General features: G+C 40.9%; 3 protein-coding genes across 3 annotated transcripts; 2 read left to right on the forward strand and 1 right to left on the reverse strand.

Moving 5' to 3' along the window:
- The first annotated feature begins 237 nt into the window (after positions 1-237).
- On the forward strand, positions 238-3,700 carry fbxo36b (F-box protein 36b). The gene is made up of 4 exons (XM_082512437.1): positions 238-346; positions 1,305-1,413; positions 2,124-2,296; positions 2,942-3,700. The coding sequence occupies exons 1-4, from the start codon at positions 251-253 to the stop codon at positions 3,434-3,436; spliced, it is 873 nt and encodes a 290-aa protein (XP_082368563.1). The 5' UTR covers positions 238-250; the 3' UTR covers positions 3,437-3,700.
- A 4,270-nt stretch (positions 3,701-7,970) lies between these two features.
- Positions 7,971-14,675, forward strand: grk7a (G protein-coupled receptor kinase 7a). Its single transcript, XM_082514390.1, has 4 exons — positions 7,971-8,726; positions 9,953-10,408; positions 12,652-12,932; positions 13,087-14,675. The coding sequence occupies exons 1-4, from the start codon at positions 8,130-8,132 to the stop codon at positions 13,424-13,426; spliced, it is 1,674 nt and encodes a 557-aa protein (XP_082370516.1). The 5' UTR covers positions 7,971-8,129; the 3' UTR covers positions 13,427-14,675.
- A 2,537-nt stretch (positions 14,676-17,212) lies between these two features.
- atp1b3a (ATPase Na+/K+ transporting subunit beta 3a) lies at positions 17,213-26,234 on the reverse strand. Its single transcript, XM_082512309.1, has 8 exons — positions 26,095-26,234; positions 23,397-23,566; positions 22,060-22,188; positions 20,124-20,222; positions 19,775-19,965; positions 19,548-19,598; positions 18,918-19,004; positions 17,213-18,827 (listed from the first exon to the last, which is right to left on the reverse strand). Exons 2-8 carry the CDS (start codon positions 23,506-23,508, stop codon positions 18,660-18,662), a joined length of 837 nt encoding a protein of 278 aa, XP_082368435.1. The 5' UTR covers positions 23,509-23,566; positions 26,095-26,234; the 3' UTR covers positions 17,213-18,659.
- Between the last annotated feature and the right edge of the window lie 802 nt (positions 26,235-27,036).

Raw genomic sequence — 27,036 nt, forward strand, 5'->3', positions numbered from 1 at the left:
ATACTAAAACATGTAGGACTGTTTTAATAAGTCTCTGAAACCTTTGATGATTTACTAATTTCTTGTTTGTAGAGTGTAATAAAGACCCGTTTTTAGTTTTTTTGAACAAAAATGTTTAAGCAGCTAAGTTTATACTAAGGTTTCTTTAAGTCATTTAAATTTTGTTTAACATGAAGCGAAACGCTTTTTTGCTCTCGGTTGCTTAGACCGTTTGGCAAAGTTCCGTTGCCATGCCAACATATAAACTGACATGGCGTCCCTTCTAACAGACCCCTTGTTTGAAGTCTCTGGACGGGGACCTGCACCCATTCAGAGCTTTTATCATTTTTCTGTCACTAAGTCAGATGTAAGTAATGTCAGCTTTGATAAGGGCTAATGCTCATTAAAATTTTGCTTAATTTTCTATTTTCTAAGAAGCCGTTTGCGCCCATGTAGCGACTTCGTGGCAAGAATAAACGTTCAGTTAAGGTTATAACGACGGTTAGCTAACTTAGCTGTAGCCAATAAACTGAAATTAACATTAGCAACTCTATCGGTTTAGCATCCTCACCTGTTTGCTACTTATTAACAGCAAGTTACAACCTACAAGGTAAAACAGGGATGTCAAACATAAGGACCGGAGACCAGAATCGGCCAAGACGAAAACTCAAATTAGGCCCACTGGACAGCTTTGGAATAAGTGAAGGGACACATACATGTTGGACTTTTAACTTAATTTGCATACGTTTACAACTTTTTCTATTTCTCCTGATAAAGCCCTTCTAGTCCAACAGCAATGTTCCCGTTTTTTTGTTTTTTTTTTGTTATTTAATTAATTTCTGAAAAAATCTTGTGTTAACCGAGATGTACTGTTGAAATTGCACGTATTCTTCTTGTATTAAGGTATCCCAGGGATTAAATATGAAGTTAAATTTATTTACAATGACTGAAAGGGGAGTTTCACTGGTCCGGCCGATCAAGATCAAAATCAAAGTGCACTGTATGTGGCTCACAATGTAAAACATGACACTCCTGCATTAAAATGTACAGATGTCTGAATAGGTGTTGTTTTTACTGCATTGCTTTGCTTTTCTACTCGGGACATAATAGTATACAGTACAATAGAAAAAGGATTATCCCTCTTTACAGCAGAACTGGCCCATGGGCCCCTCACCTAACTGTTCAGTATGTGTTTCTGAATTGTTTTACTCAAATTGTTTTACTTATTATATGTAAATACCGTAGAGTTGTATGTCTATAAAAATGGAAAAATGGTGGTTGTAAATATCATGATCATAAGTCATACTTTGACCTGCTATTCCCAGGTGATATGGAGATGGTGGAAGATATCTCCAAGAATTGTAGACAGGTACTCCAAGCCAGGGGAGCTGAAGCAATCCCATGAGGACTTCTTGGATGACACTTGGCTGCACAGTAAGGCCTGATCACATAAATCATAAAGTACATCACATAAATATAGCTAACCTATTAGCTTTTTCCTTAAGTAAAGAAAGGTAAACACAATGGAAAATATGCATCTTATGACTGAACTTGGTCATGTTCATTAAAGACTTTTAACAGTGGGAAAAAAAAGACACACACACAGGTGTAAAAAAAAGTTGTTGCCATACTGACAGGTTAGAACTTAAACACAACAGATGGTAATGGTGCTTTTCCTACAGGGAGTTTTTGTAGTTAGGGTTACTAGAGATTTTTTGCGTGTTTGAATTATCATTGCAGGAACAGCACAGGCCAAGCAAATTTGTTAACAATGGCTCAGTCAGTCAGCAACACCAGGATGATGGTGTTGTGCCACAAAAGCGATTGTCTGCCAAAAGAAAAAAAAAGAAAAAAGTCTTGTTTTTTTCAAGAGGGCAGAAGAAATTGCTCATAACAAATAACAGAACAGTTCTAAAAAGATATTTGTGTGAGTGTCCCAAAAGAACTGGATTGATTATAATGTGGAACGCAGAGTAGTTATAAAAACAGGTAATTTCTCTGTTTTATATGTAACCCTTTTGTAAATCCTGTTGTCTATAGCCTGTTTACCAACATAAGCAAATATATATCATACACTGTATTTACTGTATGTGAAAACAACCTTAATGCTTGTATATGGATGACAAATAGAGGCTTCTTTCTAGGTGAGGTCCGCATGGTTTTCGGCCTTCGAATCTTAGAGTACACCACAGCTTTGTGCCGAGGCCATTATGATTATCTGGAGCACTTGTCTGATTCCTTACTTCTGCGGATAATAAATTATCTGGAGCTTGAGGATGTGGGTCAGCTGGGACGAACATCACGCAGGTTCAGAAAGGTGAGTTTAATAAACATGCAAATAAACTTGCTGCCAAAAATAAACTGCATCATTGGATATTAAATGTGACATCTGTTTACCCTTGCACATTTTGTCTTCTGCCGTAATAAATCATCAGGTCTTAAACTGATGTTGCATTTTATTCCTATATTCAGGGGTGCACATAAGTGGTCCGCAGGTGCACATTCGCTGTCAAAATAAAAGACACGCACTAGATAAGAAGTTGCAACGCGCGTTCGTGTACATGTAAAAGGCACTGTTTTTGTCCGCTAGAGTGGGATTTTCACGCCACATTCTGCACCACATCTCTGTGCGTTCATCATTTGTTTGAAGCCAGCTCACCTCCTGCAACCACTTTTCCGAGAATACACGCTTCTTTTCCGGTTCGGACTCCTTCTGACATTTCTTTGGAGGTGGAGGAACACCAAAGTAATTGCTTAAAGGAGTTTGCTTTTTCGACATCTTTAAGAGTACTAAACAAATGTCTGAACATTAAACGCGCGTTGCAACTTCTTATCTGGTGCACGTCTTTTATTTTGACAGGGAATGCGCACCTGCGGACCACTTATGTGCACCCCTGCCTCTATTGTTTTTACTGTCTCTTATGCTCAACACACAACATATTTTGTTATGCCTGGTCTTCAGCTGTGTGGATCAGAGGAGTTTTGGGAACAGGCGGTGCATCGGCATTGCAACACCGTTTCGGCTGAGGTGGCATCTCTGGCAGTAGAAGTGGGGTGGCGTACTATTTTCTTCACCAACAAGTTACAGTTGCAGAAGTTGATCAGCCGCAGGAGGCTCAAGACCAAGGGGCAGACTCCTGACTCAGACACGAAAGAAGAAGAATCTCCTGGCGAAAGCTTGGAGACAAATCAGGCATTCTGTTCTGAGGAGTCTGACCTTGACATCTGCAGTCTTAAACCTGGCACTGGCACTGGCAGTGGCTTGGATTCCAGCTCTCGCTGTGATGTTGACCCTGATCCTGGTTCTGAACCACAGTCTGGCTCTGATTCAAGCAACTCTGTGACTGACCAGTTCTTGGAGGGCACAAGGTATCAGGTTGAAACCCTTACTCAGAGCAGAGTACTGAGCAGTGGAGTAGGAGACTACAGTACAGATCCAGACAAGATACTGAGTTAATCCTTTTATCAGATGTCCCCTAGTCATGTGGTTTAGGTTTACTGTTAAAGTAATATGCTGTCTCTGCATATTCAGCGTCCATAAAATTAGTTGTGTGTAGTTTATCTAAAGATGTTTTCTTTCATTGATAAAATGTAAACTAATTTGTGCTTGTTTTATCATCTGCAGTTTGTTGTTCCATAACTTTTCTCACTTAGCAATTGAGCATAGTCCAAAATTGCTGTAAAATACATTGTGGAAGTGTGTAGCTAATGTAAAACATTGTAGGTTGAAAATAGAAATAAATTTAATCTAAAACATGCAGTTCAATTGTCTGACTGTCATTTAATTTTGAGTCTCAGAATAAACTTGCTGCTTTGTTAGGATAAGGATCAGCTTTGCTCAGAGAGACGTGTTAAGTAATGATGAGGTAATTACACAATTATTCATATCTGGTAATAAAGCAATATGAGTTTTAACTTTAACTGGGGTAGATGCTGTCACTGAGAAAAACTAACACCTTATTTTGTACCATTTTGCAGGTGATTCAAACATTTCTTTGACAATGCAGTTAAGTTAGCAATTATCATAGGTTAGCAGTAATCTAGGAAATAAATGAGCCTGATTTTATCAGCTGACATCAACTGGATTCTGTTGTACTTCAGTTTTACTGTGAACATCACATTATATATTAATGTTTATCCTGTCAGTGTTACATTCTTAACAAGGAAGAGTTGCTTCAGCCCCTGTGAGGTCACGTGGTGTTATCCAGCTAGCCAGGAGATGTTTACTTGTTGCTCTCCTATTGGTTGGGGCCTACAACACTGTAAAAGGGAGGAGCTATGAAATCCTTGTCAGGTACTCAAGTATCTGTCCAATCATGCTAGTCCTTTTTTTTCTTTCTTTTTTAATTAAAGGGACACAGGCTGCTAAAGCTAATGGTCCATTCTGGGTTCATTTTGGGCATTGTTCTTCTCTACCTTGTCATGTAAGGTTGACTAGATTAGTCACATGACAAAACAGGACTGTTTCTGCAGCTTTTGGGTCAAGTTGCAAATGAACCAAAAGCAAGAGGGCAATAATTTAGCAACTTTCCCAAATACATCTGTGCAGATGGATGCCTGTATTTGTAACTAAAACTTGAATTGTTTTTGGGCAGGAAACTGTGGGCAGGGATTAGCCAGAAGGAAGTATCAACCACCTGTGCTTCTGACCTGCAATGTGTCTTCTTAAAGGGACACTACTGTGTCTGTTCTCTTGTCTCTGCTGGTGATTTTCCAAGTCTCTGAGTCCTTTTGACTCTGACTTACAGCTTCTAGAAGTCACGTTCATCATCTTATGGGGTTTTTCCAAGTGACTCTACTGTCTGATGGATGCGTGATTACAGAAGGGAATCTATAACTCATTTTGCTACAATCAAGGTTTCAGGTCATAAAAGTTAGAACTCTTATTTAGTAATCTTCCCATTGAGTCTTGAGTTCATGATGTCATTCAGACAGTTTTGTTTTAAAATTCCTCGGTTTGCAGATGAGCGCTCCTCTGATTGTTTTGCTTTCTTTAGTCTTCCTGATAAAATCATGATAAACAATCAGAATCACAAAGTCACCCGTGTGAGCTGACGCGCTGCCAGATGGTAATCTGGTGGTGAACTCATTTCCTCTCTTCACCAGCAAATTCAAACCTTTGGTTCACATGAAGTGAGTGTGCCTGAGTAGGCAAAATTCTTTGTTAGCTGGTGACTGCCAGGGTCTTTGCAGATGTTTGCATGGCTGTCTGTTTTTGTGACTGCACAGACTTGTGTCAGAGACACTCCAATTCAATGCACTAAATATGGATGGTGGGCGCAGACGTTTAATAGGAAAGACACCTCCTCTGTGATTTTTGCACCTGTCTATCTGTGTCTTTGTTCACAACTGATGATGCAGTTTATGCTGCATTTTTGATAGGGTAGTTATTTGTTTCAGTCACACACATATATATCTATATATTTTGACTGGATCACAGTTGATGTTTTCAAATTTCTGTGAAATCAAAAGGCTTAAGCAAACTTCACCACCATCATCCAAAGTCCGTTCCCTCTTCTATAAGAAGTGGTCACTCTTTATAGGGGCTTTCATGTGCCATTACCTCTACATCAGGCTGCCTATAGAGTCTCCATCTAAAGCATCTACACCTCAGCTTTTGGTTTTTGGTCTTGAAGCTTTCTAAGAAGGAACAGAGAGGACAATAGACCATGAAGTCTTAATATTTTAGGGTTTTCTATATACTTCATGTGTAAGCTGTCCCAGAAAACCACATGTAACCACATAATTTCTTTAGGGATTAATAAAGTATTCTGATTATGAAAATAAATTCCCTCCCCCTGTATAGCATCTTTGTTTTACGGTATTCCAACCTGCTGTTCTGGGAATATTATCTATCCACTTCCTCTTTTTGTGGAGTGGTTTGAAAAGGCGGTAAGAGGATTGAGTCAGACCACGTTAAAAACCACATAATGGACCATGTGGGAGACAGGATGAGAATGCTCTGCCTATCTTAACCTTTACTACCTGAGGCCAGGCTAATCATCCTAAGGTTCAAGGAGCAGGCTGCTCAGAGATTAATTATGTAAACCAGAGAATTTCAAAAGTAGAGTAATGAAAATAGTAAAAATTGTATGTTCAATACAATACAAAACATACAAAATAGAAGAATGTATGTTCTTCTGCTTTATTTTTAATCTCACTTGCATACTTGGTTATGGCTGGTGCCATACATATGTTTGTCTAAATGAGGTCATGAGCTCCGTGACAGTTGGCTGGATCAGGAGAGATCGTTTGTAAAGTAAGTGGGAACCTACAGAGTGGCCGTAGATCTTTCAGCTTACCTTACTCTGACTTCTCTGACCTAGTAAAAGATGAAACCTTTGGTCTCTTTTCATCCCCTCAGGAGGCTTAAAGTACTTCAGTGACACTGATCCATTTACAAGATGATTGACTTTTGACTTGCTGAAGTTGTCTTCAGCAGGTGGATCCCAATATGATTATTTTTAGTTAGAGTTTAGTGAATTACCAGTGAACAAGATCTAAGTTTAATTAAGGTCTTTCCTCATTGTAACTGCATACAAATTTAGATGGCAAATACAGCAAATTGAAATTTCGCTAAGGAAACTACTGTTTTCGCTGTGAGATTTCCTGCCCTGCCACACTGCTTGCTCTTTGTGGTCTTTTTGAAAAACAAAAGTTTAAAGATTGGAGATTTCAAACACTAAGCAAAGCTCTTGATCTTCTGTGGGGCACTGAGAGCTTGAGGCCATTTGAGAAAGGATTAGCTAATATTATCCAAGGTTTATTGTACTGAATTAGCCTGCATTATCATAGCTGGCTGGTAGGACTCCTGCCAACAGTAACAAAAGGAAAATACAAAACTTTTCTTTAATTTCAAGAAAAAGTTGCAACAATTAAATTAAAATGTTGAATTAATACATTTATTATACCATTTATAACATATGCATATTATTTTATGGTATAAATTATATATTCATCTGTGTTGTATATACATATCTATGTGTGTGCACTGGAATGTACCCTAATATAGCAAATTTATCGCAATTAGAAAAATATCAGTGGTTGGCTAATATACATATTTGGCCTTTCCTTTGTTGTCTCTCTGTTAGGCAGTAGCCAAGTCGCTCACACGATTAAGGTCGTATTTGTCAGGCTTTTATAAAGTGATCACTACCGAGCTACTGGAGCCACACTAATCCAATCCTGTATGTTTCTTTGACACGTGTACACTTCCAAAGATGGGACCACTGCTGATGTATGTTTTTCTCTCTGTTGACTTTTACTCATACAAAAAGTAATTTGCATTTTACATTATATACAGCAAATAATGTACATGCTATAATTTCCAAGATTCAAAACTCTAGCCTTCACATGCAACAGATTAATTTATGATGGTCTGCTCCACATGTCTGTTCAACAGCTCCTCAGATCAGTGAGCTATACAATCGTATTGTGGATAAATGATAACACCCTAAACATGAACTAAGTAAACATTTGGCTGTTGTCTAAGAAAATAGAGTCTTGTGGTAAGCGTTCTCTTGAATGTCCTCAGTAGGTGTCATTGTGACGTGCTGATCAGTGATGAATGAGGTGAATCGTGAGAATGAAAGTGTGAGGGCAAAAAAAGAAGCAGACAGATTAGCAGCAAGCTCTCTAATGTATCTGCTCTGTTGAGTCTGGATGAGGGGAAAGAGAAAAAAGTAGGATGCTGATGAACTACATTGCTTGATCGTGACACACTCTTCCCAGAGTACTTTATGCTTATTTCTGATCTTTTACTACCTCAACATTAAATGCATAGTCAACAGAACTCACTGAACTACTCAAAGACTACTGAACACCATGAATAAATATATAGGGCTACAAAGCCTCTTACCACAGAGCCCGCTTACGATTCCCTTTCCGTGCTCAGCATCCTTGAATAGACCACACAAAGATCCTTAAGCCAAAATCCCTCCCTGGTATTTAATTCTAAATGAGTAATTACTGGGTGTGTCAGTGTGTCTTAGGTTTGCAGGTAGACTGGGTAAGGAAGCTCATTTGCACGGTGGCTTTTGAGCAAATTGCGCCATCACACAGACACACATTCTGAAAGTGTCAGGGTATCCATCGGCACCCACTGAAGAACCCAGTTTCTCAGAGGGGACAGACAACATACAGCTGTCAAGATGTGTGACATGGGGGGACTGGATAACCTGGTGGCCAACACGGCCTACCTAAAAGCTCAGGGTGGCGATGACAAGGAGATGAAAAAGCGGCGTCGCAGCTTGTCTCTCCCCAAACCTGAGGCGTGCACGTCAGTACGAGCTACCATTGAAAAGGACTTTACATTGCTTTGTGAAAGGCAGCCTATTGGCAAAAAGTTTTTCCGCGAGTTCCTTGCAAGTAACAATGAGTTTAAGCTTGCCGCAGAGTTCTTGGATGAGTTGTATGACTGGGATCTGGCTGAAGGAGCAACAAAAGACAAGGCACTCCAAAACATCATGACCAAGTATTGTAAGGCTGACTCCAAGAGCTTTCTGACATTTCTTACTGGAGAGGCTGCTGACAAATGCAAATCTGTCACCAATGCCAATTTCGAGGAGGTGATGAAAGGCAAGGTCCAGGACGGTGTAAGAGAATTTCTGAAAGAAAAACCCTTCACAGACTATCAGGCCAGCCCGTTCTTTGACAAATTCCTCCAGTGGAAGGAGTACGAGAAACAGCCCGTCAATGACAAATACTTCTATGAGTTCAGAACTCTAGGAAAAGGAGGCTTTGGAGAGGTAAGCATGCAAATACATCTCAATTAATTTATTTGAGTTGCAAGAGTCATCCCATTATGACCATAGAGTATGGATAAAGCTAAACTAAGCTGTAGAGGTGTGCTCTACACATAATTACACATATAAGTAAATCACATCTTTAAGTTTTAACATGTCTGAGACTGACCATGAAGTCATATACCACACAGGCATTACAGCTTAAATTTTGTCTTGCGTTTCACAAGGTATTACTTTGTTTAATTGGTTTAGGGATTGTGTCTTTTCAAAACACCTGAGGATTAAAGAACATATGAAAGCTTTCAACCCAGTAACTGAAAGTGCACTTTAATTTAAAATATTATATTTTTAAAGAAAAAAAACTGCTGTGTAAGCATATTAACTGAGCAGTAATTATATTAGTGGATTAGTGGAGAGCAGTATGAAATTATGTAAACGGCAAAAATAAAATGTATTGAGAGGCACCAAAAATATATGTGTGTAAAAATGCTTTCATCATGGCTTAGGCTGACAGTGTCTAATGCACTGATAGAGGACCCACAATTGAACCCTGAGGAACTTTTTTACTGTCAACTCAAGCTCTGACAAACAGGCTTAAATAAACAAACATTTAACAATGCAACTTGCTCAGAAAATTAATACAATAGAAGTCCAAAGAGCAATTTAGTCACCAAAAAATTATACTATATCTGTTTAATGTAAATGTGGAGATTTTGGCGATAACCTGGTGAAGATTTGCTGTGACTGTTATTGCTTTGTGCTAAATCAGCATACACAGTGGTTGAGAGTTAAGCAATGAGTTCAGTCTTTTCATTTAGCTAGTAAAGTAGAAATCACCTTTGAATTATAAATAATGATAAGTGAAGTGAGTTTTCAGATAGTGGGCCTTGACTGCAAGAGAGGTGTCAGATTTGTCAAGGCATCACTGGCAAGGGTCAAGCTAGATTATCATCTTAAACATTAAGTCCTGCACCACTCTCTGGATTAAAAATTATTTATGATCATATTTAGTGTGAAATTCTGAAATAGGAACATTTAAGTTTTAAAGGATAAGTCACATCTATTTTCTTGTGTACATTTTGTTAATACTAAAGTAGAGAGTGGGAGCTATCCGATCAGTCAGTAAGCTACCAAGAGACCAGGCTTTTTTTTTGTAGTAAAATAAATTAAAATGATTTGATTAACATCTGGAAGCTAACATTCCTAACAAGTAACGTGTTTTCCTCCAGGTATGTGCTGTTCAGGTCAAGAACACGGGCCAGATGTATGCCTGCAAGAAGTTGTGTAAAAAGCGTCTGAAGAAGAAGGGAGGTGAGAAGATGGCCCTGTTGGAGAAGAAAATCTTAGAGAAGGTTAACAGCCTGTTCCTGGTCAACTTGGCGTATGCTTATGCCAACAAGACCCACCTGTGCCTTGTCATGACCCTGATGAATGGAGGAGACCTCAAGTACCACATTTACAACATAGGCTACGATGGCAAGGGTGTGGACAAGGGCATTGAGATGAAACGCATCATCCACTACACAGCGCAGATCACCACTGGCATTCTACACCTGCACGACATGAATATAATATATCGTGACATGAAACCAGAGAACGTGTTGCTTGATAGCCAAGGCCAGTGCCGACTTTCAGATTTGGGTCTGGCCATAGAAGTCATTCCAGAGAAGACTGTCACCCAGATGGTGAGTAGATGTCCCACACGACAGTGATGTTATAAATTTAGATGGCAGGTTTTTCTTTTCCACTTTTAACAAGATGCAGAACAACAAGTACACTGAGTTTCACTCTTAAGCTCTTAGAAATCTGTTAGCTTTAGAGCCACAGCTATATGATGCCAGGACTGATTATAGGATTTCATAGTAGCTCCACAGTGTAGTGGTTTACACATTTCCCTAACAAGCAAAAGACCCCTGGTTTAATTCCAGGAGGATTGCATCAGGAGCAGCATCCGGTGTAAAAACTCAAACATGTGGAACTACCCACTGTGGTGACTCCTTGTGAATGAGTGGGCAGTCAAAGTACGGTAAAAAATATCTACCATAAATGGGCTGTTAGCATAAGGCATATTTTGCTGCTCGCAAAATATCCTGTGCTGACTCACGCTCTTATAGACATATTTTTGTCAACTCATCATAAACCACACATATACATACACAAGCTTTGATTTCCACTACGTCTTTTTAAATTATCCGAAGACAGGTGGAGGTAAGATACTGGGCAGATGTCAGTCCTGGTTTGGCGTTTACTTTAAATCCGGACAGGGATTACTGGATTCCTTAAGGATCTGTGCGATGAGAGTCTCTGAATCGATTATATAAGTCATTTGATCCTTTAGCGGTCAGATTATAGCTGGGCTATTTATAGCCACCATTTTGTGCTGTGGTTATGTTAGAGATCTTGCAGGTGCAGTGCTTTTAAAAGTACTGCTTGCTAAGTGTAAGAAGGTCTCCCTGAAGAATCTGGTCACAGGGATTTAGTTATTTCTGACACCTTAGCTGTGCTGCACTGTCTTTCAACAGCACATACATAGCATATCAGTCTCTTGCTTTACTCCCAAGAAAAGGAAATAGAGATACAATGTTCTCACTGAGTTCACGATGCCACACCAGTAGTTGCATAATTAATTAAAATGATAATAATAATTGTGATTTCCTGACAAAAACATGTTTTTGACAAACGGTAGGTAATGCTAACACTAAATTATACCCCACTGTACACATCTAAGGACCAGGGTTTCTTTAGGACTTACTTGCTGCAGCAAAGAGTAAGCTCTTGGCTATATGAAAGTCCAGTAAGCTCATTATCATGTACTCTGATGCTCCTCAGCCAGCCAAAGTGACTAGGCTAACCTTTACAGGCAAGGCTGGCTTTGGACCCCTAATCCTCTTAGTGGAATTACACAAGTCTGTCCCAGATTAGATTGACAGATCCAGGTAAAATGTACGCTGAATATGTTTAGATGTGCTAGTTTGCAAACACGTCTGGAATGGTTCTTTAAAAACACTAAAAACACACTAAAACCAGATGAACTTTGATTTCAATTTATGACATGAGTGGTCATACATGTTTTGTTTTTTTAAAGTTGCACAGGGAACAAATTGGAAAATGAATGCATTTTACTAGTTTTGCATGCTTGGTGTCTTGTAATATAAAATACATAAGTAATGTTTAAACAGTATATAGCGTGCCAGTCAGTCACAGGGCCGACATGTAACAGGCAATACTTTAGTTTCCATTCACCTAGTCTTTCTATCTTTGGACTGCAGGTGGAGCACCTGGATATACGTGGAGGACATCCTAGCTCCACACAGAATACTTTCAGTACATAGTAAATGCATTTTTGGTGTCACTATAGCAGGACAGTGAATCCTGTAGTTCCTACTGTTTGCTTGCAGTAGCTTTTTAAGTTTTATATCAGTTTACTGTATATGTCCATTAGTAATTCATGGCTATGTGCTGTCTGGTATTATTTCTGCTGGTAGCTATAGTATCCAAAAATGGCTGTCCCTTATATAAGAGGCCAGACAGCTCTGTCAGTGCATAGACATACACAACTCTTGACAGGTAGTAGGCTTAGCAATAGGATTAAGCTCCTGGTCCGAGGCTACATGTGGGGTCATATAGGGAAAGCAAGGATGACATGGGAGCAGAAGGGCAGGAAGAAAGTAGGGAATAGAGTGACAGGTGAAAGTTAGAGACAAGATGTGAAGACTTTATAAAGATTTTTAGCTCTCTTCTTCTGTTGAGGGGTATGGCCACATGCTGTATAATACTATACCTACTTTTTGCTTGGTGTTAAGTGCTTCCTCCTTAAATGGTCTTACAAGTTTCAAGTTTCGTAATAAATATGAAGCACCTTCCATTAGGTCAGAATATCTAATGAAGTGTTTTTTGTATTTGAATCTCATATTCGTCCTTTATCCAGGCTGGTACTGGAGCCTACATGGCCCCTGAGCTCCTGACCAAAACCCCATACAGGACATCAGTGGACTGGTGGGCCCTGGGCTGCAGTATCTATGAGATGGTGGCTGGCTACACACCTTTTAAAGGCCCTGAGAGCAAAAAGGAGAAGGTTGAGAAGGAAGAGGTGCAGAGGCGCATCCAAAATGAGGAGCCAAAGTGGGAGCACAAGTGCTTTGATGCACTAACCAAGGACATCATCCAGCTGTTCCTCAAGAAGAAAATGGATGAGCGTCTGGGCATGAGGTAAGTGGCTCTTTTATCCAAGAAGTTTATTGCCATTTGTGAACTTAATGCTAGTATAATGGATGTCTAAACGCTGCCCTTGAGTTGCCACATGGATCGGACATTGCAATTCACAAACTCTGATGGAGAAGTGTATTTTTTGTCTTTTCATTAGGAACAACATGGAGGATCCCAGGAAACACGAGTGGTTCAAGACCATCAACTTTCCCCGCCTGGAGGCAGGGCTGATTGACCCTCCATGGGTCCCCAAGCCCAACGTTGTCTATGCCAAGGACACTGGTGACATCGCCGAGTTCTCTGAGATCAAGGGCATCGAGTTCGACGCCAATGACGAGAAATTCTTCAAGGAGTTTAGCACAGGCGCTGTACCCATCCCATGGCAGCAGGAGATGATCGAGACTGGACTATTTGATGAACTCAATGATCCCAACAGGAAAGAAGGTGGAGGAGGTCTCGATGATGACAAGAAGTCTGGCACGTGTACATTGCTGTGAGCAGCCACATTTGATACGAAACAACCGTGTTAACATTCAGTATTTTGTTTTCTAAACTCGTGTAAAAAAGAAAAAAGGTTTTACGAGAGGCGAACACGAGTGTGTCTGTCGAGAAAGGCGCACCGTCCCTCTCTTGTAAGGATGTCCATGGCATAGGGAAGCAGTAAAGTATGAAGGATTTGACAATGTGTTTCGAGCACTGTCGCTCAGGTTCACAGCTTCTTTTTCTTTTCTAATGTTGTAGCTTTGCAACGACTTTGACCATAAATGACTGCTAGGAGAAAGTGTTACTAAAGTTTTCATTAATGACACACATTAGAGGAGTAAGAGGAGCAAGTTAACGCAATATGTTTGTGCCAGAACTACCTTATAAAGTTCCTGTCTAAGAGGTTCAGTGAGTGTGGTTTTACCAGCTGAAGCAGTGTTGTGTTACAAGCAAACAGGAACAACCACACATGTAGACATTCAACAGAATTGGAGGAGGTTCATTGGTAGCAAACTGTAGAATTTCAGAGCACTTTCCTTGCTGTCATCAGATCACGCTGTTTCTACGACGAAAGTGCTTTTTATCTAACACCATGTGGAGGACATAATTGTGTTTTTTTAGTCACCTGTTGTGATCCTAAATCTGACAATTAGGATTGCATTTACACTGAATGTTTTAGTTTTATAAGATCAACTGTTACAATTGTATGTATTGTATATAAAGAAATATATATATATATATATATATCTATGCACAGAGAGAAAGGAAAATATTGTATGTAAGTAATTTATAATATAGAATTAAATGAAAGAGAGTGAAGAATACCAAAAACCTCTTCAGTGAGTCCCTCTGCTGTTGGTGCTGTGAGCCTCTGCTTGTAGTGAGAAATGGAGACTCTCGCTCTGGGATTTTGGGGGAGAGATGAGTGCTGAAAAAGCAGCTCATTGCTGCACATAAAAGATTAAAATTTAGACAGATTGAGCAATAAATTCCTGAACCAGGAATGCACAGGTTGCTTTATACTGGCCCTGAAACGCTAACTCGGGGCTCCTTTCTTAGTTTGAGGTTGTTGGGCTGAGTCTAGAGACTCTAGAGAGTTTTTAAATTTCCAGATCTTGTGCAGAGGTCAGTTTATACAGGTAATTTTAATAAGTACACGATGCATGTAAATATAAAATGAGAGGAATTGCTACACTAGATGAAGTACAGCACAGCAGACGTTTCCTTGAATCGTGACTCATTTGAATAAATTAAAATGTCTTTTAAAAAGTGTCTTTCTTCACTCATGAATATTCATGTGTTTGTCATTTGTTGTCACCTTGAAGCCTGAACATTTCCACCACCAGCGTCAGAGAGCGGCCCAAATCGAGTCATGCCGCGCATGTTCTCTGGGCTAAATATAACCACAGGGAAAGTGCTGCGGAGAACTCTGGAGTAAAACCTAAAAATATCAGTCGCATTAATCCCTTTAGGATGCTGACTACATTCAGGCTGTGCTCCAAACTGGCAGATTTAGCTCATAGCTGATAAGGCGATAACCAGTGTTATCCTTGCGCCTTCTTTGCTCAAATCAGCTTCAAATCCCTTCAAGTTCTGTAGCATCTCAGAACTGTAAAACATTTCACAGCTTCATCACGTTTGGTCTCTCCTTTTTTAGTGAAATATGAATGAAATTAAAAGTCAACCTTTAAATGTATCGGGTGGCTGTGATGGCTAGAAGGGGAAAATATGAAATGATTATGGAAGACACTAACACATGAAACACTCATTTATGTGTGAGTTCTTCATGTCAGAGCGGTTTATTTTACGTTTGCCCACCTCCTTCGTCCATACAGCTGAAGAAGTGTACTTTCTTTTGTCTCCAGTACCAGTTGTTCAGCCCAACTCAAGGACGGTAAGAGCTTAGCAGAACTTAAGGTGGATTCTTGCTGCAGCTAAACCCCGACAGATTATCTCATGTAGCAGGACTTGGGTTCAAACTGCTGTTGACAACGAAAGAACTGAGCTGCTGCAGCCCAGGGGCGCTGCAGGAGCCGGGCAGATGAAGGCGCTGTGAAATTAGAGTGGACAGGTGTGATCCGAATGCCTCTACTGATGTATTCTGACCTCTACAGCCATTTCAGACTCAGTTGCAGGTCTGGCCTTTTGCACAAATACCAGGCTAGACTAGGTTTTTGAGAAATGAGGAAAAGACTGTTGAGGTTATAAAGATGAACAAATCTTTACAGACTAATGATTGTTTAGATTTTATTTAAGCATGTACCTGCTAAGTTCAAATGCCACACCAAGACCTGCTCCCTTGCAGTTCGTCATCCAACAAGCAGCACTGTGTTAGTGCCACGCGCACGCCTAAACTATTCTTGCTTCTGGCTCCCTCGTGTGCCAGCAAATATGTGCTGCAACTGCGGTGAGAGTACTTAGAGGCTGAAGATAAACAATCCCAGGCTTCAATAAACAACTGCGGTCCCTCATTAGCTCTCTTTCCAGTCCCAGAGGTATGAAGCAGAATTGGGAATTTAAACAAGTACAATTATGTAATTTTATGATGCATCCAAAAATACAATTAAACATTCCTTTGTTCAGTCACATGATGGGCGAAATCAAGATGTGCCCTAAAAATGAATTGATACATGTATGAAAACATGTCCTTGTTAAAGATTAAATAAGTGTTTCGAGGCCTTTTGGGGGGGGGGGGGGGTTGTGACCCATTACAACAATGGTGTCTGGGTTTGGCTCTGGGCATCAGGTGTCTGAGTTGTTATCAGTTCCTCCAAACACAGAATCCCCCTCCATCTTTACACATGGCTTCATTTATGTAACTGTCCCTGGACAAAAGAGGTCAGATCATTGTTATTTCACAAGAGGAAGAAAAGCTGCTTCTGTTTTCAAAAATCTCCCATTTCACTGCATCCCAAAGGTGCTCTGTTGGACTGAGATCTGGTGACTATGGCGGTTTGAGTACAGCGAACTCACTGTCATGTTCAAGAGCCCAGTTTGACATCATTTGTGCTTTGTGACATGGTGCACTATCCTGCTGGGTGCAGTCACAAACACAAACTGTGGTCAGCAACAATGCTCGGGTAGGCTGCGGTGTTTAAACGATACTCAGCTGGTAATTTTGACGATCAAAGTGTGGCATTAAGTGCAGCAAGAAAATGCGGCAGGTGGCTGAACTGTTGATACAAGGAAGGATGGATCCATGATTTCATCTCATTTAAATTCTGGCCCTACCATCTGAATGTGACTCAGCAGATTGGACAGCGTTTATCCAAATCTTCTCTTTCTCCAGTTTTGGTGACTCTGTGCAAATATTAGCTTCCGTCTCCTGTTCTCAGGTCTTCTGCTTCAAGGTTTGACATGTTGCACATTCAGAGATGGTCTTCTGCATACACTGGTTGTAATGAGTTATTTAAATAGCTGTTACCTTCTTATTACCTTTAGGAATCTGACAATTCTCTTCTGTCCTCTGGCATCAAAAAGGCATTTTCTTCCAGAGAACTGCTGTTCTCTTATATTTTCTCTTTTTCAGACTATTCTCTGTAAAGAGATGATTCAGAGTAATCAGCTCAAACGAGCACATCTGCCACCAACAACCATGCCTTTCTTCTCCATTCTGACGCTCCGTAATCAGAACTTCAGCAGGTCATCCTCCATGTCTGCACAGAGTTTACTATATTAGATATTGGTGCAAAAAAGCAAGTTGTTGTAAAGAATCAGAATCAGTGAAGTTTGACTTGGATGCTGACAGAATTTAAGGTAGAATTTGAATGAAGGAAAACAAAACACAACACAGGACTCCATTTTTTCTTCAAAATCACTTATCCCACAATTTATTTCATCAGGTCTTAAGGCACCCTGAAGAGATGTTACAAGTTGTTTGTTCAAATGCGGGTTCCTTTTAAGACTGTGTAAACATAGCTTTGAATAAGATATTTTCCTGTAAATCTTTGTTTAAATTATTTCTTTACAGTGCACAGACATTGTGTTTTTGTGACAAAAATACAGTGTGAATTAAGTAAATATGGTAAGATAGTTTATATATATATACATTGAAGAGTAATAGATCGGCAGACAATCAGATCAACAGGCTGAAGAAGAGAGAAAAACTAACAATCTTTGAGACCCAGATAGATATACAGATCACGTATAGATATACAGTACATAGTTACAGTGAACTTTTGAGTTTTGCAACAACGCTTCTTCCAGCGCCTCTCCGCCTTAAAAGCTAATTTTTACACCGTACCTTCTCGCGAGTGAGTGCGCGCCCGTGTCGCCTTGAACCACAGTCGACACGACGGCACCCCCCGCCCCCTGCCCCGCGAGGTGGTCTCAAGTCCCGGAGGGCTCACCCACGTGTTTGCTATTGCAGTGGAGAGGTGAGTAAACAGGAAGACGGGCAGACAGACAGACGGACATGCAGACAGACGGACACACAGCACAAGACTGGGTTGTGGCTACGCGGACCACAAGACAAAGATCTATCTATAATTCCCCTAAATATGTTATAGCATCACAATGTATTTATAGTAGAAAGGGACTTTGTAATTGGCATTTCATATACAGGGATACAGTGGCTATACTTGATTATCACGGTATGTTTCCATGAAGTCTTTGTGATGTGCGACGAATAATACTCTGGAGATGTTCTACTTTCTCAGTTATACTATACAGCAAGATAAAAATCCTCTCCACACTGATGATAATACTGAATCCATACAGTTTAAGAGATGAAAGCAACACTCTCTTCCCTGGCAGCGGGAAGCTCTAAAAACAAATTTAAACAAAATTGTTTCATCAACAATTACACAACAGCTCCAAATGGCTTGGTTGCAATGGCTATAAGTTATCGAATCACGTCAATACAAATAAAGAAAAAAAAACAACAACAACAAACGTAACTGAGCGGAGGATGAACAGTGCAATAGGTGAATGGGGAAGGGGGGGAAGAGGGGGAAAGGGGAGGGAGGGCGTGTGGATGGACGGACTCACGAGCGGAGCCTGTGCTTTGTTATGAGGGTCTTTGAGGAGGTCAGCGAGGAATCGTTAAGAAAAGAAAAGTCAGAAATGTCATGAAAGCAGCATGTGGTACCACTGTCTCGCTGACTGTGTTGTGCCACATCCCAAAATGCCGCCTTTGTGACGTTTTGACGATTCCTTCTTTTTCTTAAAAAAATAAAATAAAATAAAGATAAATCCTTAGTGGGCAGCTTCAATTAGATTTCCTTTCACAGGCTGTATATTTGCCTTTTACTCCACCACCTTAACCCTGAACGTTACGCGGCCCAGGAATTTATCCCGCTCGTCGTTGTTGCGCAGGTTGGTGCCCTCTACCCTGCACTCCACGGCCAGCTCCTTGTTGTAGTCCTCCTTGGTGAGCAGCAGCTTCACAGCCACCAGGGGCTGCATGTAGTTCTCCTGCATCAGGACCGAGGCGATCATTTATTAGTAACACATCACTTATTGGGCAGGTTAGTGGATACTGTCCGGCTGTAGTTAAATACTTACATGGGCTTTCTTGCCGTAGTAGGGGAAATACATCTTATCAATGCGGCCCTCACTTGGGAAGTAGTGCATTTGGACCGGGTGGTCTTTCTGCAAGGCAGGACACGTCTCAGAGTAAAGATTTTACAATGAAGGAATTCATTTAATGTCGAATTAATGAGACATATTCCGAGACCACATGAAACGGGACGGAACAAGACAGAAAAGTGAGGACTCTCTGCTGTCAGCGAGGAGGTTTAAATGAAGTGGAAAACACGATGCGTTCCGCTCAATCCAAAAAAGTGACATTTCTGGCAGAAAACGTACACCGAATAGATTAAAATAGACTTTAGAATGGCACTAAGACTGGTTTAGAGTCACCTGCATAACGGCATGTTACATAATGAAAATGTGTTAACACCCCTACTGGCCTTATCCTGTAAAATTTACATGTTTATCTTACCCTAAAGCCATCAGTGACAGCATGCAGGAAGATATCAGACACAACACAAACAAAAAGAAGGAAGAAATGAAAGCGAGATCAACAGAAAGAAAACAGTGAAACTGTTATGTTTTTGTATGAAAGAAATAAAAAAGACAAAAAATACACATACAAGCCAGCAGGACAAGTGTAATGTAGAGAAAATGCTTTACTTTGACCGTGCAGTTGATGTAGGGATCCCCAATTGGCTTCAGGCCAATAATCTACGAAAGGAGAGAAACAGGAAGAGAGGTTGAAACTGTGCATGGCTGCTGCTTGCGTGGGTCCAGAATTAGAAATCATTTATTTTTGGGAACAAATAAGTGGAGAATAGAGGCTGTGCGGAAAACAGGAAAAGGACGCGTGTTTCCCTGGATCTGTGAGAAATAGCGAGTGTTACCCTGTTCATCTTCAGCAGCACACAGGGTTTTCCTTCTTGATATCCAAAGTCGGTGTCGGAAAGGCCAGAGCACAAACTCAGGGAGGTCCTCCTGAAGGGACAAACTTTCTTTGTCATCTCACCGCCATCCTGCATGTAATACTCTCCCGGAATGCACTCCTCGTTGTTCTCCTGCATCGAATCGTTGTATCCTGATGCAGAGACAGAGATGGATTGAGGTACAGCGTATTCAGATATTTGGCAAGAGTTAGTGGAAAAAGATCGGAGAGAGGGAGAGTGGTATTCATTTTATTACAGCTCGCTTTCAATCTGTTTAATTTATCTGTGCATTAGAGCAAAGTGCACTTACTTTGCAGGAAGGATTCCAGATGGTTGACATAGGTTTTGTAGTTTTTTGAGTCAGATTTGTTGAAAGTAATGTCCAGTGAATTTGGACGAATCACCAACCCTGTAACGAGACATAAGGTAAACGAAGGAAAGCGGTGAACACATACTCACACACGCCCTGAATGCGTTTCAGGTAGGTGGTGCTGTGGGGATGGCACTGTGAGTTGGACAGGCCCTCTCAGCACTTGAGCCAAATAAAAAGCCACTTTCAGCTGCTCCCTTATTCACACGGGGTCGCCACAGCAGGTAGCTCCGCTTATTTGATTTGGCAGATTTTTTTACGCTTGATGCCCTTCCTGACACAACCCCAAAGGGATTTGTGTCCCTCCCGGGATCAAGCTGGGAAGCTTTCACTCGTTAGGCCAATGTGTAAACCACCATACTACGGAGCACTGAAGCCAAAACGACAATAATATTTGCTGCAAAATTGAGATCATTTATGAATGTTTTATAATCTAATATGATTGTGAACTTTTAAATAAAGAATAATGTTGGTCTCTGAAAGCTCTGTTAACTCCTCCAATCCAAGATGAATCACCACAATACAATCAATCATCTAATAAAAATGACTGGAAACACAAACCAGACACAGCCATCAACTCAGAGGAAGCCAGATTTACACATTGAACATCAACACAAAAATCGAAACTATCAACAGCAATCAGCATTGATTACTGTCAGAGATGACACCAAAAACACAGCGCCTGCACCTCAATTTTTATCTTTCAAACACTGTTATGTCCTGCCAAAGCCATCGATGATCTCGTAACAAGTACGCCACATTTTATACAACCACACTGTCCAGCAGCAGGTCTGCATCAGCGGTTATGAATAACAATCACCCTGTTATTAAGTGTCATTTATGCTGACGGTATGTTGGCAGAGCATAAAAAAAAAATTGGTTCTGCGTACAGCTGAGAGTTTAAAAAGTACATTTTCAGGATTCGCCCTGAAGCCCTTCATCATGGCATTGATGTCCATCTGGTAATAAATGTTAGCCTTCTGTTTGTCAGCGAAGAAATAGCAAGTAGCATAGTTGGGCTGTCACCATGAGTACTGTAGTAGAACATTGCTGATTCTGATAATCTATTAAAAGGATTCATTTGGAAATCTGAAATTCACTTCTGCATGGCCATCTTCATGCTGCACTCCTGCTTACAGGTGTGGTGACTGCACTGTGGGCAGGCAGATCAACTGAACCCAAGTAACCTTAGATCCATTACATCTGCTGTTAACTCTTTACCCCAAGCCTACCAGGATTAACCTTTAAAGCTCAGAAGTTAGTGAGGGTGGTCTCTTCCTGTCTACCCTTGGAAAAACCTGGAAACTATTCTAATGGTCATCAAACCACGCCTATGCAGAGTTATCAAAACTCGTCATTAAAGGTGGAGGTGAATGATGTCCTAATACGCAGATATAGAAATAATCATGGTGAATTTATGCTACAAGGTTGTGTCTGTTTGGGTTGGTATTCAGTGTGGAACCATGGGTTCCTGCCAAGCAGTCCTCCAAAATCAACAACACCTAGTTCAAAGTAGATGAAGATGCTGATTGGTTGTGGGGGGGAACAGGGCAGGGAGTTCACTGTGAACGAGAAAGGGGGGAAAAACATTGCGACTTTTGGTTATCTTTGATCATCTGTGGGCTGTAGAACCTCTTTCCCCTCTTTATACGCTCGGAAAGAAAACACTCAGCCAACAGCATCCACTGGTGATATCACACAGGAAGAGTCTTCAAAATAGATCGATGTAAAAAGCAGCTGTTATGCAGCGCTTTATTGTGACAGCACCTTATTGGTGCAGGCATTAATAATGAATGCCTGGATGATTGATGCTGCCAGGAACAGAAAAGGAAAAGTCCAGTTACGCCTGTGTATTTTAATCTTGAGAGATACTAACCTGGCTCTGGAACGCGGTCTCTGTACCTCGGCACATAGTCATCCAGAGTGAGCAGCATCACCCACATGGTCAGAGCGAACATGCCGGCCAAGAAGCAGTAGAAGACCAAGTAGAACAAGAGGATGAGTGCTGGAGGAAACACATGAGAGAAAGAGAAAGAAGACGGTGATGAGATAAAAAGGGATTCACTGCGATTAACTGCACATTTTAGCCATAGCCTTACGCTTGATTGCTTTACATTTCCCCTCGTCTTCAGGTCATTTGAATGAACTGTCCCTTCGAGGGAAACCATTTTGAATATGGGAGGAAATTTCACCGGCTGCTAACAAACGTGAGGCCCCATTTCACTTCTTTTCAGCCCAAACGTGATTCAAAGATTGCTGCAGTTTCTCGGGGCATCTGCTGTCTCATTTATATAACTGCAGGGAGAGAAAAAGCTGCATTTATGGGAACATCTGACTCAAAATGGTTCACCATCATCCAGCCTGCACAGCACGGATGCCCTCTAAGTTGCCAAAAACGGGGGGTGGGGGGTGGACCCCTCAGCTTCCCGCTGTACACCCCCCCCCCCTCCCTCATTCCACTCCAACAGTATCCCACAATGCACCTGCCTGGTGCATAAAAGAGAGAGAAAGAGGAGAGAGGGAATCCCATTTGACCTTGACAGGCATGCTAATGTGGGCGGCCATGCAACTGCAATGGAGCATCCCACTGCACAGCAGCACAGGGGCGCAGGCAGCCTGACAATCTGCGCTAGCCTATAGGAGCCGGCTGCTGGAGGGAGGGTACCCCTGTTACTACCTTACTCTGGAAATAACTGGGGGATTATTACATAAAATGTATGGCCTGATCAGATATTGATTGTGCCTGTGGCACATTCCTCAGCTATGATGAGCATCTTTCTCAGCTGGGCTCTGCTGTGTCAGTGCAGGTCCCGGATAACTCTGTTAATGCAGATGCTGATCATTCATTAAATTATATATATATATTTTTTTTTAAAAATGTACAAGGCTGCTGTGACTGATTATCGCCTGCTTGGCTGTTTTCCCCTATGCAGCAGAGACAGACTGCTGCACACCTCTGATAGCATCATTTATCTTGGCGAGCCTCTTGGTACAGGCTTCTCCTTTAACACCTTCACACAGGCCCGTGATGGCTTCTCAGCCATCTATGTGGCACTCATTTAAATCCATCCACACAAAGACATTTATAGGAGGCTTTATACCGAAGAGACACGTGGCTATAAATGCTTTGAAAATGAATATAAGATTAGGTATAAGCTCCGTGAATGTCAAAGCGCGGCCACTAATTGACTGCTGTGTAACGGGGATCCTTACCCCAGCTGCTGGCAGTACGACCCAACAGCTCCCCGGTTCTCGGGTTGTAGATGGAGTCCTTCCAGCTGGACACGTTCTCCTTGTTGGCCGCTTTATCCTCGGTGCTCGCCATGGTGATGTGTTTTTTCTTTTTCTTTTTTCTTGGTCCCAAAATGTGCCGTTTCTCCTCCCTAAAAAAATGCAGAAAGCGCAGCGGGCGATGTAATGAGGCAAAAGAAGCCGGCGAGGCGGCAGTGAGTGGTCGGATCAATGATTGGGGAAGGAGTGGGCGGTGTAGAAAGAGAGGGAGAGCAGAAGGAGAGAGAGAGAGAGAGAGAGAGAGAGAGAGAGATGCTCTGGTGGAACAGGAAAAAAAGGTGAGGAAAGAGGGGAAAAAAATCTGTGACGTCCACACTGGGCCTAACGTGGCAGCTGATGCAGTACGAGCAGATGGATGCAGATTGGCTAATCACGGGGAGACGCACGGAGACGCAGCGTTACGCGCACTAATTATAAATGGAGCACGCGCCATCATGCTTAATCTCTCGTTTTTATTATGCACCTTAATGGCAGTGCCAACTAAAGAAGAGCCTGGGATCTCCATTTATTAAGTGAGAGATCTTTTATTATAATTATTATTATGATTATTATTATTATTATAGCTAACACGAGAAAAGCGCAAAAAATGGCGCACTGATTACGGATTGTTGGGCACAAAGTGCGTCTGTGGAAACCCTAAAATCACAGTACTGTTAAAAATAACGTGCATCTTTTGCTTTATTACGAAAGTATTCGGACCTATTATAGATGAATTACCACTCTTCTGCATACAAGTCGTACACGGTGAGTCACCAAACCAATAACCAATCGGGATGAGGTGTGTTCGAGCAGCACGGGGCGCGCTGCTAATCACTCAGAAAGCTCTGGACGATCACGCTCGTTCGCATAAATATGTAGGAGCGTGTGAGCGAGTGATCAAAAGACCAGAAGCCGATCGGGATGCGATTTGCGACCAATTCCCCCCTACAGATATTTGCCTCATTTGCTAACCCTTGTTGCTATGGCAAAATAGACTGCGTGTGTGCGTGTATGTGTGAAAAAGCGAAGGAGGAGGACAAGAAGATTCAGAGTGCGTGATTGTAAACAGATGTGCCCTATTTAACAAAGAAACGCTTTTTTCCACCGCAGACTGAGGCAAGGATGCCATCCTATCATAGCTTCAACCATATCTATGGAACGCCAGGACTGCCATAATGAATTAATTAAATACACCATTAAATAATTAATTAAATGTGTCAATAATTAATTAAAATTGGAATTAATTAATTAAATAAATAGTTATGGCACATGTAATTAATTAATTATTGCCACATTTAATTAATTATTTATGTGTTTCACATTTTAATTAATTATTTATGTGTTTCACATTTTAATTAATTATTGACACATTTAATTAATTAATTATTGACACATTTAATTAAATATTTATGTATTTCACATTTTAATTAATTATTGACACATTTAATTAATTATTGACACATTTAATTAATTATTTAATGATATATTTATTTATTTCATTTTGGCAGTCCTGGCGCCTGGCTCTCATCATGAAATAATTTTATCTGTCAGCCTCACCCATCAAACTCAGGGGGCGGGGTTAACGCTGATCGAGTCAAAACCATTGCTTTGGCCTGGTGGCCATTGTTTCTAGTGATGGGATTTCCGGCTCTTTTTAGAGATCCGGCTCTTTCGGTTCGGCTCACTAAAAAGAGCCGGCTCTTTCGGCTCCGAACCGGCTCTTCAGGTTGTTTTGTTGCTTTAATTTATTTATTATTAACAATAATATAAAATTATGCACAAAAGGAATTACTAACGTAAAAACAAGTGGTTTTATTTATATATGTTTATATATAAATATATGCGGTGGCCCCTAGAGACAAAACACGTATAAACTCCAAAACACATTTCTAGCATGAACTGAACTTCCAAAGCAGAGCTACTAGATCACTTAAATCACACAATTGAAAGCATGTGTGTATTGTTTGTGTATTTATACACAGGCACTCATATATATATTCAAATAATTTAAAAAAAAGTTCATTTACCTGTTATTACCACACACCAAATCCGGTCGTTGGTACTTGCTGGCTTGTGTAGCCACAAGATAACAAAGGCTCAACACTGTGCCCAGCATCCTGGAGCACTTCTGTTGTCTTTTGTACGTGTTTTGAGTTTTTATGTGCTTCTGAGCTTTTATATGCTTCTGAGTTTTTACGTGCTTCGGAGTTTGTACGTGTTTTTACGTGTTTTGGAGTTTTTACGTGTTTTGGAGTTTGTACGTGTTTTTACGTGTTTTGGAGTTTGTACGTGCTTCAGAGTTCGTACGTGATTTGAAGTTTGTATGTGCTTTGTCTCTAGGGGCCACCGTAAATATACTTTGATTTATTCACTCCACATAAAATGTAATAAATAAATCATATAATACAAAAATCAACTATTCACATTTCAAGTTTTAACTATTTAAATTTTCAGCTTTTTCCTTTCACAAATTTAAAGTGAAAAGAACACAAAACACTGCAAACCACAACACAATTAAATATAAATTATAATATGAAAACTAAAAGAACATGCATGTTCTCTGTCATATGGACCTGCATGAATAAACTTTCTCAATCCTTTATCATCTGCAACCGAAAATAGTTGTGGATGATTACTATACCTTTCTAATGTTGTTGTCCCTGCCTCTCTTTCTCTCTCTCTGGCTCTGTTCCTGTGCTACTGAGTGTAACTACCGCCCCCCCCCTCTGCCCAGCGTAAAGCACAAGGCTCGCGTGCAGAGTGAAGCGGAAAAAAAGTGCGAGAGAGAGGCTGAGAGAAAGAAAAAAAAAAAACCCACGTGACGGCTCGCGATAAGGAGCCGGCTCGCGTCGTTCACGTCAAAGAGTCGGCTCTAAGAGCCATTTCGTTCGCGAACGACCCATCACTAATTGTTTCTAGCACACAACAACCTGCATGTGGAAGCTAACAGAACTGAGCTTTGAAAAACCCTGTTTGTGTGTCACCAAATACCGTTTTAATATTTTTTTAGCCGAGAATGTAGTGGTTTAATCTTCATGTGTCTGGTCAGTTTGTCAAGATACAGCCTCTTTGCAAAAGTGCTTCGATGATTTCGGAGATGTCTGCCCAGTCTCACGGCAAAGCGTGGGATAGACCCGCTCGCCTCGCAAGCAATCCCACCGACAAAGCGCAGGCCCCGGTACACAGCTGTAGTAACCCCCGCTGACTTCTTTTACTGAGGTTATATTTATCGGTGTTTTATTTCCTGAAGTTCTTATGTGTCCTACGTGTTTCAGTCGCCAATTCTGAATTATGACTAACATTAAAAACATGTTTAAGGAGGAGAGAGAGCAAATAAATCTGTTTAACATCTGATCTTTGGGTTTTTGTTCAGTAATCAGCCTGACCTGTGTATAAACGCATAAAAGAGATAACGTTGGTGTTTCCGTCATGTAGTAACTGCTGGCTTTAACTGTACAAAGGTTGTTCGACACTATGAAACACATACAGACTTAATGATGTTCGGCTAATATTTTTATTGTGAATATTAATCATGAGGGTAAACGGCCCTGTACACCACGGAGCGAGGTCAGCATATCCACGA

The sequence above is a fragment of the Aulonocara stuartgranti genome (genome assembly GCF_965226115.1).
Source record: "Aulonocara stuartgranti genome assembly, chromosome: 18".
NCBI lineage: Eukaryota > Metazoa > Chordata > Actinopteri > Cichliformes > Cichlidae > Aulonocara > Aulonocara stuartgranti.

Excerpts from the sequence above, each read along its gene's own strand:
- grk7a (XM_082514390.1), top strand. The coding sequence starts at position 8,130 with ATGTGTGACATGGGGGGACTGGATAACCTGGTGGCCAACACGGCCTAC. Across the intron at positions 10,409-12,651 it reads AGAAGACTGTCACCCAGATG|GCTGGTACTGGAGCCTACAT; the intron begins GTGAGTAGATGT and ends TCCTTTATCCAG. Across the intron at positions 12,933-13,086 it reads GATGAGCGTCTGGGCATGAG|GAACAACATGGAGGATCCCA; the intron begins GTAAGTGGCTCT and ends TCTTTTCATTAG.
- atp1b3a (XM_082512309.1), bottom strand. The coding sequence starts at position 23,508 with ATGGCGAGCACCGAGGATAAAGCGGCCAACAAGGAGAACGTGTCCAGC. Across the intron at positions 22,189-23,396 it reads TCGTACTGCCAGCAGCTGGG|CACTCATCCTCTTGTTCTAC; the intron begins GTAAGGATCCCC and ends TGTTTCCTCCAG. Across the intron at positions 19,599-19,774 it reads TGCTGCTGAAGATGAACAGG|ATTATTGGCCTGAAGCCAAT; the intron begins GTAACACTCGCT and ends CTCCTTTCGTAG.
- fbxo36b (XM_082512437.1), top strand. The coding sequence starts at position 251 with ATGGCGTCCCTTCTAACAGACCCCTTGTTTGAAGTCTCTGGACGGGGA. Across the intron at positions 347-1,304 it reads TTTCTGTCACTAAGTCAGAT|GTGATATGGAGATGGTGGAA; the intron begins GTAAGTAATGTC and ends TGCTATTCCCAG. Across the intron at positions 1,414-2,123 it reads GGATGACACTTGGCTGCACA|GTGAGGTCCGCATGGTTTTC; the intron begins GTAAGGCCTGAT and ends GCTTCTTTCTAG.